Below are 14,131 nucleotides of genomic sequence, written 5' to 3' on the forward strand. Positions count from 1 at the left end.
AGACAATTAGGTACATAATAAGTTTGCATTAATGTCAAAAATATACGATTTTCTATCATGATATTCAAAGTAAAAATAAAATTGGAAATAATAATCGTAATTATCTAATTATAAAGTTAACAATACTAATTAAATAAAACTATAGCTAATAAAGATTGTCAATACAATAGAATAAGAGCAAAGTAGGTTCCTAAATACAACTCCAAAAAAAGTGCAAGATGATGATATGATGAAATAATGAAATCACACACACATTGAGTCCGTTTCTGATCTGACAGAGCCTAGACTATTAGTAATTGGATGGATGGCTACCTAATAGCTCGTCAAATAGAATTTGTGCAACGTAAACAATGTCATCCATTTCCGCGCGCCAGCGTCGGTGCGGTTCACACGGATTCGAATTTTATGCAGTAGGGTTTAGCGGAAAACCGGTTTCCGTGGGAAATAATATTTAGTCCGTATGTTTTCACTATATTTAAAGTAAGTTAACAGAGTTTAAATTAACTTAAGAGTCATTCAAGAAAAAGAGGGCGACGATGATATTGCTGATTACTGATTAGTCAATGACATAATTAATTGAGTCACAAATCCTGATAAAGTATTCCTTCATTTTTGTTACCGAAACAAACAACAAAATTCATACCTAGTTATTGGCATTTCCCGTAAAATAATCTTCATTTATGCAATTTTCTAAATAATATAAGTAATTCGCTTATTCATAATATTCAATGGTTGACTGGTAGAGGACAGAATGTCTTTTGGCATTAAGCCCGCCATTTGTAATTTTTCTTTGTTTGTGCCATACAGTTTAAATAAATAAATATTTACTAGTAGAACGTAAATTTAAATTGTAATAAGTAGGTACAAGTTAAGAACCTGTACCTATATTGTTTGCTATTGTGTCGTTTAAGTACTTGTATTGTGTGATTTGTCTTATAGTGATAGCGGTACAGCCTGAAATTCGGGAATCAGCTGCAAATGGTGTTAAAGGTATGAAAATCAGCACGATTAATCTTTAGGCCATTTGAATCAATTTGACCCGTAGCACCAATAAAAAAAAAACTAACGGAAAGGAGTTATGACGTCATCTTTTTTTTGTATGGAAAAATAAAAATTATTGTTCAGAAACCTATCGTGTGTGGTATTAAATGAAAGGGAATTTTGAGCCGGTTCTAAAAATATATCACATTATTATATTTCCGTCACTTGCATTCAATTAAAATAAAAGTAATTTTCAAAACATACCAAGTTTGGACTCCTCCAGATACGAAACTGTTGAATTATTTTTTGCGAAATATACCTCAAGTAATACCCAATATCCTCATATCTAACCCCAAGAAACCAATTTCGAAAATATTTAGTTGAAGTATTTTTTTTTTAATGTTTTATTATTACAAATTATGATCTATCAATCTATCAATGAAACGGCCTCCTAGCCTAGTCGATAGTGACCCTGCCTATGAAGCAGGAAGTCCCAAGTTCGAATCCTGTCAAGGGCATTTATTTGTGTGTTCATCATCATCATCACACAAATAAATGCCCTTACCAGGGCTTGTATATGTGTATATGGGAATTTATTTGTATGATGATGATGGTGAACACACAAATAAATGCCCTTGACAGGATTCGAACTTGGGACTTCCTGCTTCATAGGCAGGGTCACTATCGACTAGGCTAGGAGGCCGTTTCATTGATAGATTGATAGATCATAATTTGTAATAATAAAACATTAAAAAAAAAAACAAAAACTAAATATTTTCGAAATTAATTTCTTGGGGTTAGATATGAGGATATTGGGTATTACTTGAGGTATATTTCGCAAAAAATAATTCAACGGTTTCGTATCTGGAGGCGCCCAAACTTGGTATGTTTTGAATATTATTTTTATTCTAATTGAATGCAAGTGACGGAAATATAATAATGTGATATATTTTTAGAACCGGCTCAAAATGCCCTTTCATTTAATACCACACACGATAGGTTTCTGAACAATTTTTTTTTATTTTTCCATACAAAAAAAAGATGACGTAACTTTTATTTTAATTGAATGCAAGTGACGGAAATATAATAATGTGATATATTTTTAGAACCGGCTCAAAATTCCCTTTCATTTAATACCACACACGATAGGTTTCTGAACAATAATTTTTATTTTTCCATACAAAAAAAAGATGACGTCATAACTCCTTTCCGTTTGTTTTTTTTTATTGGTGCTACGGGTCAAATTGATTCAAATGGCCTAAAGATTAATCGTGCCGATTTTCATACCTTTAACACCATTTGCAGCTGATTTTGGTCAACCGCTACTACTATTAGTGTTTTATGGGCTAAAAGCCTGAAATAAATGATATTTTATTTTTATTTATTTTTTAGAACATATAAATATCTACATACTTACTGCTAAAAAAATATTCAACAATCAAAAATCATATCCAAAAACAGACAGTACATAAAGTAAAACAATACACTTAACCCAACTTGATTATTTTGGCACTCCCTTATTTACGAAAGCACACATAAAGTATGTGCCCGAGAGGGGATCCTTGCGGGATTCCAGACACGCCCAGCGAGTGATAAATGCCCGCTGTCAGCTTTACTGTGTGCGGTGATTGCTACTGACCTATATAAGTGACACGTGTTATTCTTAAGTAGGTGACTGGAGTAGATAGTTTTATTTAGTTTCGCAAACTTAGGCGGCTATTTTTCGCTTTATTTTGACAAAAAAATCGTAAAACATCGCGTTTTCATCGAACCATTTACATTTGTACTAGTTATTTTACATATCAATACTACTTACTAGCCATCTGGTTAAAGTCGCGGGAAACCGTTGGTTGAGGGCAGCTAATGACCGTTCGCTGTGGAGATCTTTGGGGGAGACCTTTGTCCAGCAGTGAACGTCTATCGGCTGAGATGATGATGATGACTAGCCATCGAATGACTACTTTAACTAAGTATAAATCACTTTGACTAAGTCAGTAAGTAAGGGTAAAGCATGAAGCTTATACGTTTAGTATATGGCAGATTAGTCTATTCATATTTATATACCTACTTTTACGCTGTTGCGAAAATCGTTTTATCTGCGAATACTGTGGCATCCAAGAATTGTTACGTAAATAACAATTCAAGTTCAATACTGTCATCATAACTCAGTACTTTCGCAATGAAACTTTCAAGTAAAATCATTATACTGCCTTGTCTCGATACAAGAGGCATGCCAGTTGCCAACTATTCGGCAAAAACGCGATAAAAACCTCCCCCTTTTTCCCCTTGGAATTATCACGGAACTTTTATATTAAATTTCTTGGCAAAGTTGTTTTGTAAGGGCAAATACAGACGGGCCTGCGGCCGCCGTTCGATCAATATTGGAATTATCTTTGAATCGGAATCTTTATTTTAAAACGATGTTAATATTGATTCATCAAACGTTTTGGTCTGTAGAGATTGTTTTATGTGAAAATACTTATTCTTCTACTAAAAATAACTTTGGTCAAAAATCACGTTTGTTGTATGGGAGCCCCATTTAAATCTTTATTTTATTCTGTTTTTAGTATTTGTTGTTATAGCGGCAACAGAAATACATCATTTGTGAAAATTTCAACTGTCTAGCTATCACGGTTCGTGAGATACAGCCTGGTTACAGACGGACGGACGGACGGACGGACGGACAGCGAAGTCTTAGTAATAGGGTCCCCTTTTACCCTTTGGGTACGGAACCCTAAAAAACTACTCTATTTCAGCAAGAAATTGGTCGAATTTGATGGATGTCTCCGGAAAGAGAGAGAGTCTGGTCTAGAAATGCGTTGGGTGTCAAAAATACCCTTAAAGCGATTTTGTAGTTACAAACCAACCTGTTGGCCCGTGAAACACATCTAAACTGCAAAACGTAATTCAAGACCAAAAAAAGTGAGACAATGTTGCCACTGCAATAATTTGTTTGTTAAATAGTAAATTCCTATTGATAAAATAAATAATCACGCTAAGATAATTTATTTATTAGTAATTTTACTCCTACGATTAAAAAAATTACTTTTATTTACTTATTTTTACATAAATACAAGTCGCGCTAGTAAAAAAGTGGCAACATTTTCAACTTTTTTTGATCTTGAACTACATTTTGCAGTGTTTTGCATAGTTCGCAATATTTTCTTACTATTATACATACATTTCTTGCAGTGAATAACAGGGCAAAAATGCTTCACTTCTACTCTCTTGTTGTGGAAAAAAAATGTTGCCTATTTGAAAGGGTAGTCGATAGTTATTTTATTATTACTAAAGAAGGTCACTTTCAAATGTTTCTTCTATAGTTATCTTTGTTTCTCTTTCTGCAACTACATGCCATTTGGAGCATGACACTTAACTTTCATTTGATTTGATCACAGTTAAATATTTGAAGGTTTCAAAAATGTGAAACACATAACATATAATCATGCCTAATCTTGATGATACTAATAAACTGCATTAAATTTCTTGACTAAGAAGTACGTAGTATTTGTTCTAACCTAACAAATTTAATTATTTTTGACCTATGAGCCTATGACCCAAGTGCCCGAAAGGTTCAGGCGCCTACCGCGATAGCAGAGGACGCTGGTTTGATTCCAGCCTTGGAAACTGGCGGCATTGGTCACTTTTTCTTAGTATATGACATTTATTTCTGTTTGCAAATTTCATGAATACATTTATGTTTTTGCTTGATTTTTGCCACGGGTACTGGTGCTCAAATCCATAGTCTAGTGATAAAATCCTCCTCTGTCAATCCACAGTATAACCAACTAGAGAGGAGTTGACTAACTCATGAAATAATCAACACGTCAGATCATGTATTGGTTTGAAGTAGACGCACAAGATAACAATAGTCCATGTCGAAAAACCCGTGGATAACAAAGAGTGGCAAGAAAGAATGACGAACTCATCTTCACCCAATAAAACACCATAAGCTGTAATAAATAACCCCTGCAGAAGGTAAACACCGCTCTCCCCAGTCCCCTTGCTTCCCCAAACGTCATTGCTTGATATACGATGTCAAGAATTGCCACGCGACGCCCTCGTACCATCGACACACTTATCTGATCGTTTTTAAACCCTACTGCAAAGTCATAAGAGCTATCAATGGTTAATTTTGTTGTTGTCAGTACACAGAGTTAAATATATGGCATTCCCTGTGAGTCAAGAGATTGAGATTTTTTATTTATGAAGGGGAAAAGACCGTTAAAATTAATTTTTGTTTTGTTGTTCCTCTGTGATCTCAAACAATGGACATTTTCAAATCATCTCTAGGAGTATGTGCTTGAAAGGTATGGGGTTTGTTGAAACTAGTTGCTAGATAAAGAAGAAAACTCTTTTGTTATTAGTTATGAAACAACTATGCATTCAAAGAGTTTAAGACCCATAACATAATACATATAAATACGAGTTATAGGTACCTCAATGTAGTAAATCTGACTATTAAGCTAAGACTTTGAAATATAAAATTAAAGACTTACCCGGACAGGAGTTTTTTCAGTCTGTGTATCTTTGGAGTCAGCATATTCGATTCCCGGGGTGGCCGGTGTAACTGTTGAGAAAAATTTAGCTAATAAGCGGGAAAATATAGTGTACCTATGTTCCCTACTTCTTAGTCTTAAAGTCTTCTAATTGCCTTTAATTAGTAACATCGACTTTGTCTATATGCAGAATTGCAGATGCACCTACCTGTGAGTAAAATGGCGGGCGCCCTCTTCTGAACAACCCCATCCTCTGCCCTCCTTTCCGTCCTGCTGTCTTCCTTCTGCTTACTTCTGGCTACTTCTGCGTGGCATGCTGCCACCAGCAACAGTGTTGCCACCTTTAATATTAAGGAAAATATTATTAATGAAGTAGTCGTATTCCAAACTAATATAATAACTAATGTAAGTACCCATTAAATTTAACTTTGTTCATTTGACGGATAGCTAGCTAATAATTTATGATATAATTTGCAGTAAATATAGTGTGTGTTTCAAATTGGTATCTAATTTATGTAATCTTAAATTATTGATGAATTTACTTATTTTTCCATAAGTAAACCCAATGTTGCAGTTTATGTTACTTATCAATATTGTTACCTATTGTTGTTAGTTTTGTGTTTTTTTTTAAATAATTTTTAAAGAACACAGGTTTTGCTTTTTATATTATAAAAAAAATTATATAAATTTAAAATCAGTGACTTTTATTGAATGTCGTGGTTCTATGGCGAAACATGTTTATAAAAGGAAACATTGATATTAATGCTCGAGTAATTACGTATTAAACATTTTGACCATAATTCTAGTAATGGAGTATAGTTGGGTGGTTTTACGGGTACGTAAATACCACGTAAAAACCCGTTTTTATTAGGACATTTTACCAATTCTGAACGATAATTGATCCATTAATTTCGCAGATGCATCTAAGTACCCAATGATTGCGAAATACTAATATTTATGGTCACGTTCTGAACTTTAGCTAAAGGTAAGGCATAAAGCGAAGTAAGATAAGGCGATGGTTTAATGGCCGTTCCATTTCAAGCAAACGCTGCTGACTTAAAAGTCCATGTCGATACTTAGCTGATGCTCTTTTAGAGGTTGAAATTTATCACTACACCTTTATAAAACAAATGTGTATGGATGTTCGCGATGAATTCAAAAACTACTATCATTGTTCTCTGATCAAGCTGTCATATGAATTTGAACCTTAATACTATCACGATAGTTGCTTTTTAAACGACATGGTTGCTTTGGCACGAGCTGTATACCGCTCTTAAAAGAAACAAAGGCTTTTTATGGTTTAAAGTAGCAAGAAAAGCATATCTATAGGTCGTTGATTTGACGGATAGTGTACTAACCAGTCAAATCAACGACCTATAGATATGCTTTTCTTGCTACTTATGGTGTTATTTAGAGAGATGTTTCTACTCTGTATAAGTTTTTTTTTCAATATATAAGGTTATATGTATTGTTTTTGAGTAATTGAAAGCTCAATTAATATCATCAGCAACACGTCAGCTGTCATCTCACGGAGAACTTAATGTATACAAGCTTTTAACGAACTACGGTCACGTTGACAGACTGCTCGGTGCAACCGGCCTTTATCTCATTCTCTACACCAGTGCGTTTGAGCTCGAATCTAAACTAGTTGCTGATTGAAAGGCCGGTGGTACAACACGTACAAGTATAACCTCAATCAGACTAGATAGCTTTAATCAAGGCACTGTAAATTTCTTCGCAAATGATATAAAAACTAAATTTTCATCATGGTTTTAGAATTATAACACACAGTTTTCAGTGGTGAAAAGCCGGGACAACGCTGGAATTACGACGACGGCAAAGTTTTTAAGTTTATTCTGTCAAGACAGAAAAGTTTACAAAATAAAGATAAAACTATCACGGATGTAGTCTAATTATAGTTATTATATGTAGAACATTTTGAACCTCCTAAAACGGTGATTGCTTTTTTGTTTTCAGTCCATTTAACATTGTCTACTTTCTCTTATACTTTCACATATTAACACAATTGTCTTAAATAATAAAAAAAAAACAAAGTTAAATTAAATGAACTTTTGTGTAAATGCCGGTAATTAAAACTATTTAGAACAAACAAATTTTAAAGAAGGTTTCCGAGTTGTCACCTATCATTAACGGCACTATAATTAGGGTCAGTTGCACCAACCACATTTGACAGATTGATCAACGTCAGCCGGCGCGCCCCGGCGCCTTACTATGAAACTTTCCATACATAAAAATTTAGCGAACTCTTTAACGATACGAACAGTTTGGTGCAACCGACCCTTAAACTATCTAAGAAATTACACGCACTTCACTGACACAGAATTTTTCGATCTATCCTCGAACATTTTTTTTATTCACCTTCGAAATTCAAAACCCGGTACATTTTTCTGATTTTAACGCCACTGCTATAATTGAACTATCTAAGGATATTCACAGCACTAACTCAGTATTTTTTTTTAAATTCAGATTCGAAATTCAAATCCCTGTACATTTTTCCGCTTAGAAATCACACGTCATTTGTTTTTTTTTTTTTCAAACTACACTTCGTAAATAGCAGTAAAGGCACTGACCAAAAGCTTCATGTTCACAGCGATGACGGGTGAGGTTGTATGTGTGGGCGCGCCGCGTGCGAGCTCACTTATATGCGTACGCGCAACCAGTTTGACGATTTGCTGGGATGTAGTGAGGGCTGTTGGATTGATCACTCCGAGAATTTATTCTAAAATATTGTTTCCTGTTTTTAACATTTTTAAAACCATGACGTTAATTATCTAAAATCCCACAGCTATAATATCACTCACATATGTTATATATTTAATTCCGCGACATTTAAAGAAATATGACACCGTGCACCGTCAATCTATTCACATCGATTGAAACCACTTTTCTACCCTACCCACATATGTAGTACCTAACCCTTTGCCTTTTTTTTTCACTCCTGATATAAAAGTTTATTGATAAGGTAGATACAAATATTAAAAATGAAAATAAACTAACTTATCTATAAAATAAAACTAAATTAAAACTAAAAACTAATACTAAATAAAATAAGATAAAATTAAAATATATCTAAGTAATTGGGCCCCTTTGCCTATGTACTTATGATTGTTTTAATGTAGGTAATACATTTTTGGACCTGACTATCTATTTACTTGAAGGTAATTACAAAAATTAAATTAATGAAATAAATTATTATCAATAGATTGTCACATTAATAATTTTTAAGAAAAAAAAACCGACTTCTATGGGGCCCGGTGAAAGATTATGGTAGATGGTGCACTATGTAGAAAAGGAGGTTAAACCAGTACCTACTTTCTAGTAGCATTTCGTTTCCGTAAGTGTCGTAGTTATCTAGCCTAACCTAACCCACTTCTCTGATAGCAGTTCGGTTCTGTGAGGATCGCAGTTCGAACCTAATCAAACCCACTTAACGGCGCATGCGGTGCGGTGTACGGGAGTTTGAGCGGGAGGGGTTTGGCATCATCATACCCACATTTTATGGTAGGTAATCATAGTGGTTTATTTAGTTTAGGTATCATAGTGGTTTTCCGGGTCAAGGTCCGGGTCTCTGAGTCAGAGTCCGGGTCCGGGTCCCGGTCCAAGTCCGGGTCCGGGTCCGAGTCCGGGTCCGAGTCCGGGTCCGAGTCCGGGTCCGAGTCCGGGTCCGAGTCCGGGTCCGAGTCCGGGTCCGAGTCCGGGTCCGAGTCCGAGTCAGAGTCCGGGTCCGAACCGGATCCGGGTATGAGTCCGGGTCCCAGTCCAAGTCAAAATCGAAATTCGAAATCACCAAACATGTACTATGCGTCGTTGAAGAGTTCTGTTCTGATCATCATCAGCAGTTCCACTTCATCAAATGCGACAGTTTTTAATGTAAATGCTTGATTTTATGATGAAAATACAAAAAATTCTATACGTATGCCTTTAAGATTTGAGGAGTTCCCCCGATTCCTTATGGATCCCATCATCAGAACTCGAGCTTGACAAAAATGTGGCTTAAAAACTAAACTTGCTTAACAAACATAACGAAGAGGACAAATCGCCAAACGTGAACTATGCGTCGTTGAAGAGTTCCGTTCTGATCATCATCAGCAGTTCCACTTCATCAAATGCGACAGTTTTTAATGAAAATGCTTGATTTTCTGATGAAAATACAAAAATCTCTATACGCATGCCTTTAAAATTTGAGGAGTTCCCTCGATTTCTCATGGATCCCATCATCAGAACTCAAGCTTGATAAAATTGTGGCTTAAAAACTTAACTTGCTTAACAAACATAACGAAGAGGACAAATCGCCAAAGGTGAACTATGCGTCGTTGAAGAGTTCCGTTCTGATCATCATCAGCAGTTCCACTTCATCAAATGTCACGGTTTTGAATGTATATGCTTGATTTGTTGATAAAAACACAAAAATCACCATATGTATGCCTTTAAGATTTGAGGAGTTCCGTCGATTCCTCATGGATCCCATCATCAGAACTGGATTTTGACAAAAACGGGACCAATCTGTATGCATATACATACAATCAAAAAAAATTTTTCAAAATCGGTCCAGTAATGACGGAGATATAGAGTAACAAACATAAAAAAAAAAAAATAAAAAATAAAAAAAAAAAACATACAACCGAATTGATAACCTCCTCCTTTGGGATTTGGAAGTCGGTTAAAAAATTTTATAACGAAGCATAAAACTGTGACATTAGATGTATAATTTACAATATCAATTTTTTGTTTATTTCGAGTTAACATAGAAAGAATCTAACTTTATTTTTAACCGAGTAGCCAATGCTAAGCGACCCGACTAACAGGGCGAGTTACCCCACGTCCGGCCGCCCGGCCGTCTGTCGCGAACTTTTACCCATGCGCACACTTACCCAATGATATACAGGATGATTTTACTGATTTCATTAGGTCTGATGAATCTGACCACACACAGAGGTATGCAAGTCATACATGAACAACTTTAACTGCGAGACCAAACCTGGAACTAAAAAAAATTAGCTGTGTTACGAATGTATGAATGGCGAAACATGTCAAGGAGTAATTTCTATAGAACAGCTGTTTTTTTGCGATTTCTGATTTGGTTCTATACTAAAAACATTTTATCATAACTTATGTTAGTTACGGTAATCGGTCAAATATAACAAGAGCACCCTTTATCTAATAACCTGTCATTCTTAACAGCTCACTTAGCGCTCAAATTGACAGGAACATTAGTCATCATCATGAAATGTTTACAGTTTGCGTTCACAGGAAAAAACATATTAAACTTTAAGTTTCGTTGTGCAATTGGTAAACTTCGTTTAGTTTTATTCGCCCTAAGACTTGTACACACACACACACACATATATGTATGCATGCTGACAGTGACCAGTCGATAGAATGATTGCATAGGTGTGTCTGTCTCATGGTAATTTTGTTATTTAAACCAGAATCTACTGTACAGGTTGATCTTGTTATCTCTGACCAAACTCGGTGAATAGGTGGGTCATGCTGAACAATATTTTTACTATGAGGCCAACGCCGAAATCCCAAAAAAATCTGCTGTTTTATATTTATTTGTCTCCGATTCACCGAAATGTATGAGATAGCAGATATTTTTCGCGAGGTTGGGGATAGTTGTTCAGTGTGACCTACATATTCACCCCTCAGAGTTTGGTCAGACATAGGTAACAAAATCACCCTGTATATTAACTTGATTTATTCAAAAGTGTTCTCATTCTCATGGTTATCAATGTAAGAAAATGATTTTTCCATAAATATTAATTTCCTGGTAATGTCTATCACATGTTTTAGTTTGATATATATTAAACGTGGTAAGTATCTGTATAAAGAAGGTCATATTTCTTGAAAAATTAAATCTAAATCATGTATTACGACATTGTCATTTCATAAATAAATACTTAAACGTGCTAAACTGACACATAAATATGTTTATTTATATTCCTAGCATGCTTGCAATATCAAAACCACATAGTTAATGAAGAAACGTACATTCCCAGTGTTATTATAAAACGTTTCAAAAGCTGTCGAGGAGCCTACCGGTTCAGTCGGTTGACTAAATTGGTTTAAACAGCTCTTCTTAAGCAACTCTCGACATCATTTCTGGAACTTCAAGATTGTGATTACATCTCAAATTCTGTGTAAATGTAGTCGTCTAATAGTCTAATGCTTTAAACAATTGTGACGACTTGTCTGGCCTAGCGGGCCGTGGGTGTGGCTGTAAGTGACCCTGCTTATGAAGCCGATGGTCGCAGGTTCTAATCCCGGTAAGGGAATTTATTTGTGTAATGAGACTCGTGAGCTTACTTTTCTTCTTCTTCAATTTAAGCGGTGGAGTATTTTCCATTTCTCCCTGTCATAAGCCATAGCCTTGATAATACTTTGAGTGTACTTTTACGTATTCATAAATATTATATACATCATTATCTAAGTACCTACCCACAACACAAGCCTTACTGAGCTTACTACTGGACTTAAAGTCAATTTGTAACAATATCCTATAATTAACCGTAGTCGACTCCGTCGCGGGCATTTTGTTTTCGTAGGTATGTCCGGATGTTTTCCTTTACAGGTCGCAATTCTTAACCGACAACCTGTTTATAAAACTATCTACATACATGTATGCTATCAGATGTGGAATTTGCTAATTATTTTCGAAATCCATTGCCAGGCCCTTTGGCCTTAGTTCCTTTGTCTATATCCAAATTAGCCATTCCCCATTGATCGTCTCCTGGTAACTTAGATGCACGTGTAAGTAAGTATGTTTAGTATGTTCAAGTAGCCGTAACAAAGGTAAGTAGGAACACGTGTGAGGCCCAATGCTTGAGGGACATAGACCTAGTATTACATAGATGAGCTATACGCGTGCCTCCGTGAGGGACAAAACTTACGCAAAGCGACAATATTAAAAACACGTTTTAACATTCCTGACAACATACCAAAAACAATCTACGTAATTCGGTCGGGTTATTTGTTGCCCACCATAAAGTCCATAAACCATACAAAAATTTTGGTGGGGAACAAACAAAAAGTGAGACTGTGACAAGGACAAGCAATACTACACTTTCTCTGCTACTACTACTGAAATTTCCATAAGTGCATCTCGTTCGGTCGTTTGGCCCCTCCCCCGTGTCATCTCTATATTACTGTACCTCTATGTTGAGGGACCACTCGGCTGTACGTCCGATTGTTTGAAACTTGATTTGATGGAGCACAGTCGGGAAAGGTTCATTATCTATAATGGAGATATGTAGAACTTGCTTCAGCCCACGACTGAAAACTTATGCAATTACATGTCTCAATGCCAAATGATGTCAGTAGGGTATTATACATACATTCAAAGAGATTATCGTAGAATAATTATTACTGTAATTTATTATTATGAAATAAACTAAACTAGGCGAATATTTATCTTATAGTTCGTTTTTTTAGCATTAGAAAGAACTTGAGCGAAGGTAAGCGATCTTGACATGTCTTTTAATTAAAAAACGCTTTTTAAAAATCAGGAACTATCACTTTTGAAAGCAGAAGAATATAAATGATCGTATTAGATTCATAATTGTTACATATTTGCCGTAACTTATTTTTAAAATGTGTTTTTCAATTAAAAGATACATCAAGATTGTTTACCTTATTTCTAATGCTAAAAAAATCGAACTCTATGTGCTTTACCGGGTCATTTATCATCATGTAAAATAATAATCAAATAATATGCACTATCTATGTCATATTCTGTCTACCAGCTTTGAAACTGTATAATTTAGGTGCCAGCAACAGTGACTTTGCACGTGACATATAGGGCTTGCGGACGTGTCAGGCTGCCTACTAACAACAACACACTAAATGATCGTCGGTGGACCTTGTGCACTTGTAATAAGGTTGACAAATACTTGGTTAAAAGCGTGGGTGGTGGGACTGACCGATACACAGACTAACTTAATAGATGGGACTCAACAAGACAACTCTGCCTGTCGCCAGTGTCACCACGTATTTCCCGTAGGTATTATATTCGATTTTCTATTCAAGTCCAAAAAATATACTAAATCTAAGTCCTCTTGTATTTAATTTGTGTTTTAAAAAAAATTGGACTTAGGTACTTAGTCATTTGCAGAAGTGCACTCTTAAGGACGCTGTTTGAACCATCATTTTATTACTGTACAGGCCAATGATGATGATATTGATGATGATGAATAAAAAATGCTGATATAATCAACTTAGAGCCACTTGCACCATTCCACTAACCCGGGGTTAACCGGATAAATCTGGAGTTACCATGGTTACCAGTACAATTAGACACTGGATTAACAGTTTAACCGGTTAACCTCGGATTAGTGGGACGGTGCAAGTGGCGCTTAGACCGCTTGTGGTAACTTAACTTGAGATACTGTTTTACCTGTATTATTTTCACGTATTGAGGTGTGCTATAATTAGTACATTTCGACACAAGTGCGAAAAATAGGAAATATGCAACGAGTGGCGATAAATTAAAACACGACCGAAGAGAGTGTTTTAAAATGACACGAGCTACGAATTACAGTAGGTGCATAATTATGGCTGTTTCAATTTTGGACATGGTTTCATAATGTGCTAATTATTGCACTAGAAAGTAGCACCATACGTGCTGTATAAAA

At 35.4% G+C, this 14,131-nt stretch overlaps 1 protein-coding gene across 1 annotated transcript in view; it reads right to left on the bottom strand.

Annotated features, from left to right (window-relative positions):
* Positions 1-8,118, bottom strand: part of LOC134671483 (adenylate cyclase, terminal-differentiation specific-like) — a 72,332-nt gene extending 64,214 nt beyond the window's left edge. The window contains exons 1-3 of the mRNA XM_063529348.1: positions 8,072-8,118; positions 5,689-5,821; positions 5,481-5,551 (exon numbers count right to left, since the gene is read on the bottom strand). Of these exons, the coding sequence (XP_063385418.1) occupies positions 5,481-5,551; positions 5,689-5,821; positions 8,072-8,083 (216 nt within the window). The 5' untranslated portion in view covers positions 8,084-8,118. The remainder of the gene's footprint in view (positions 1-5,480; positions 5,552-5,688; positions 5,822-8,071) is intronic.
* Between the last annotated feature and the right edge of the window lie 6,013 nt (positions 8,119-14,131).

Source organism: Cydia fagiglandana, chromosome 15, assembly GCF_963556715.1.
Source record: "Cydia fagiglandana chromosome 15, ilCydFagi1.1, whole genome shotgun sequence".
Lineage (NCBI taxonomy): Eukaryota > Metazoa > Arthropoda > Insecta > Lepidoptera > Tortricidae > Cydia > Cydia fagiglandana.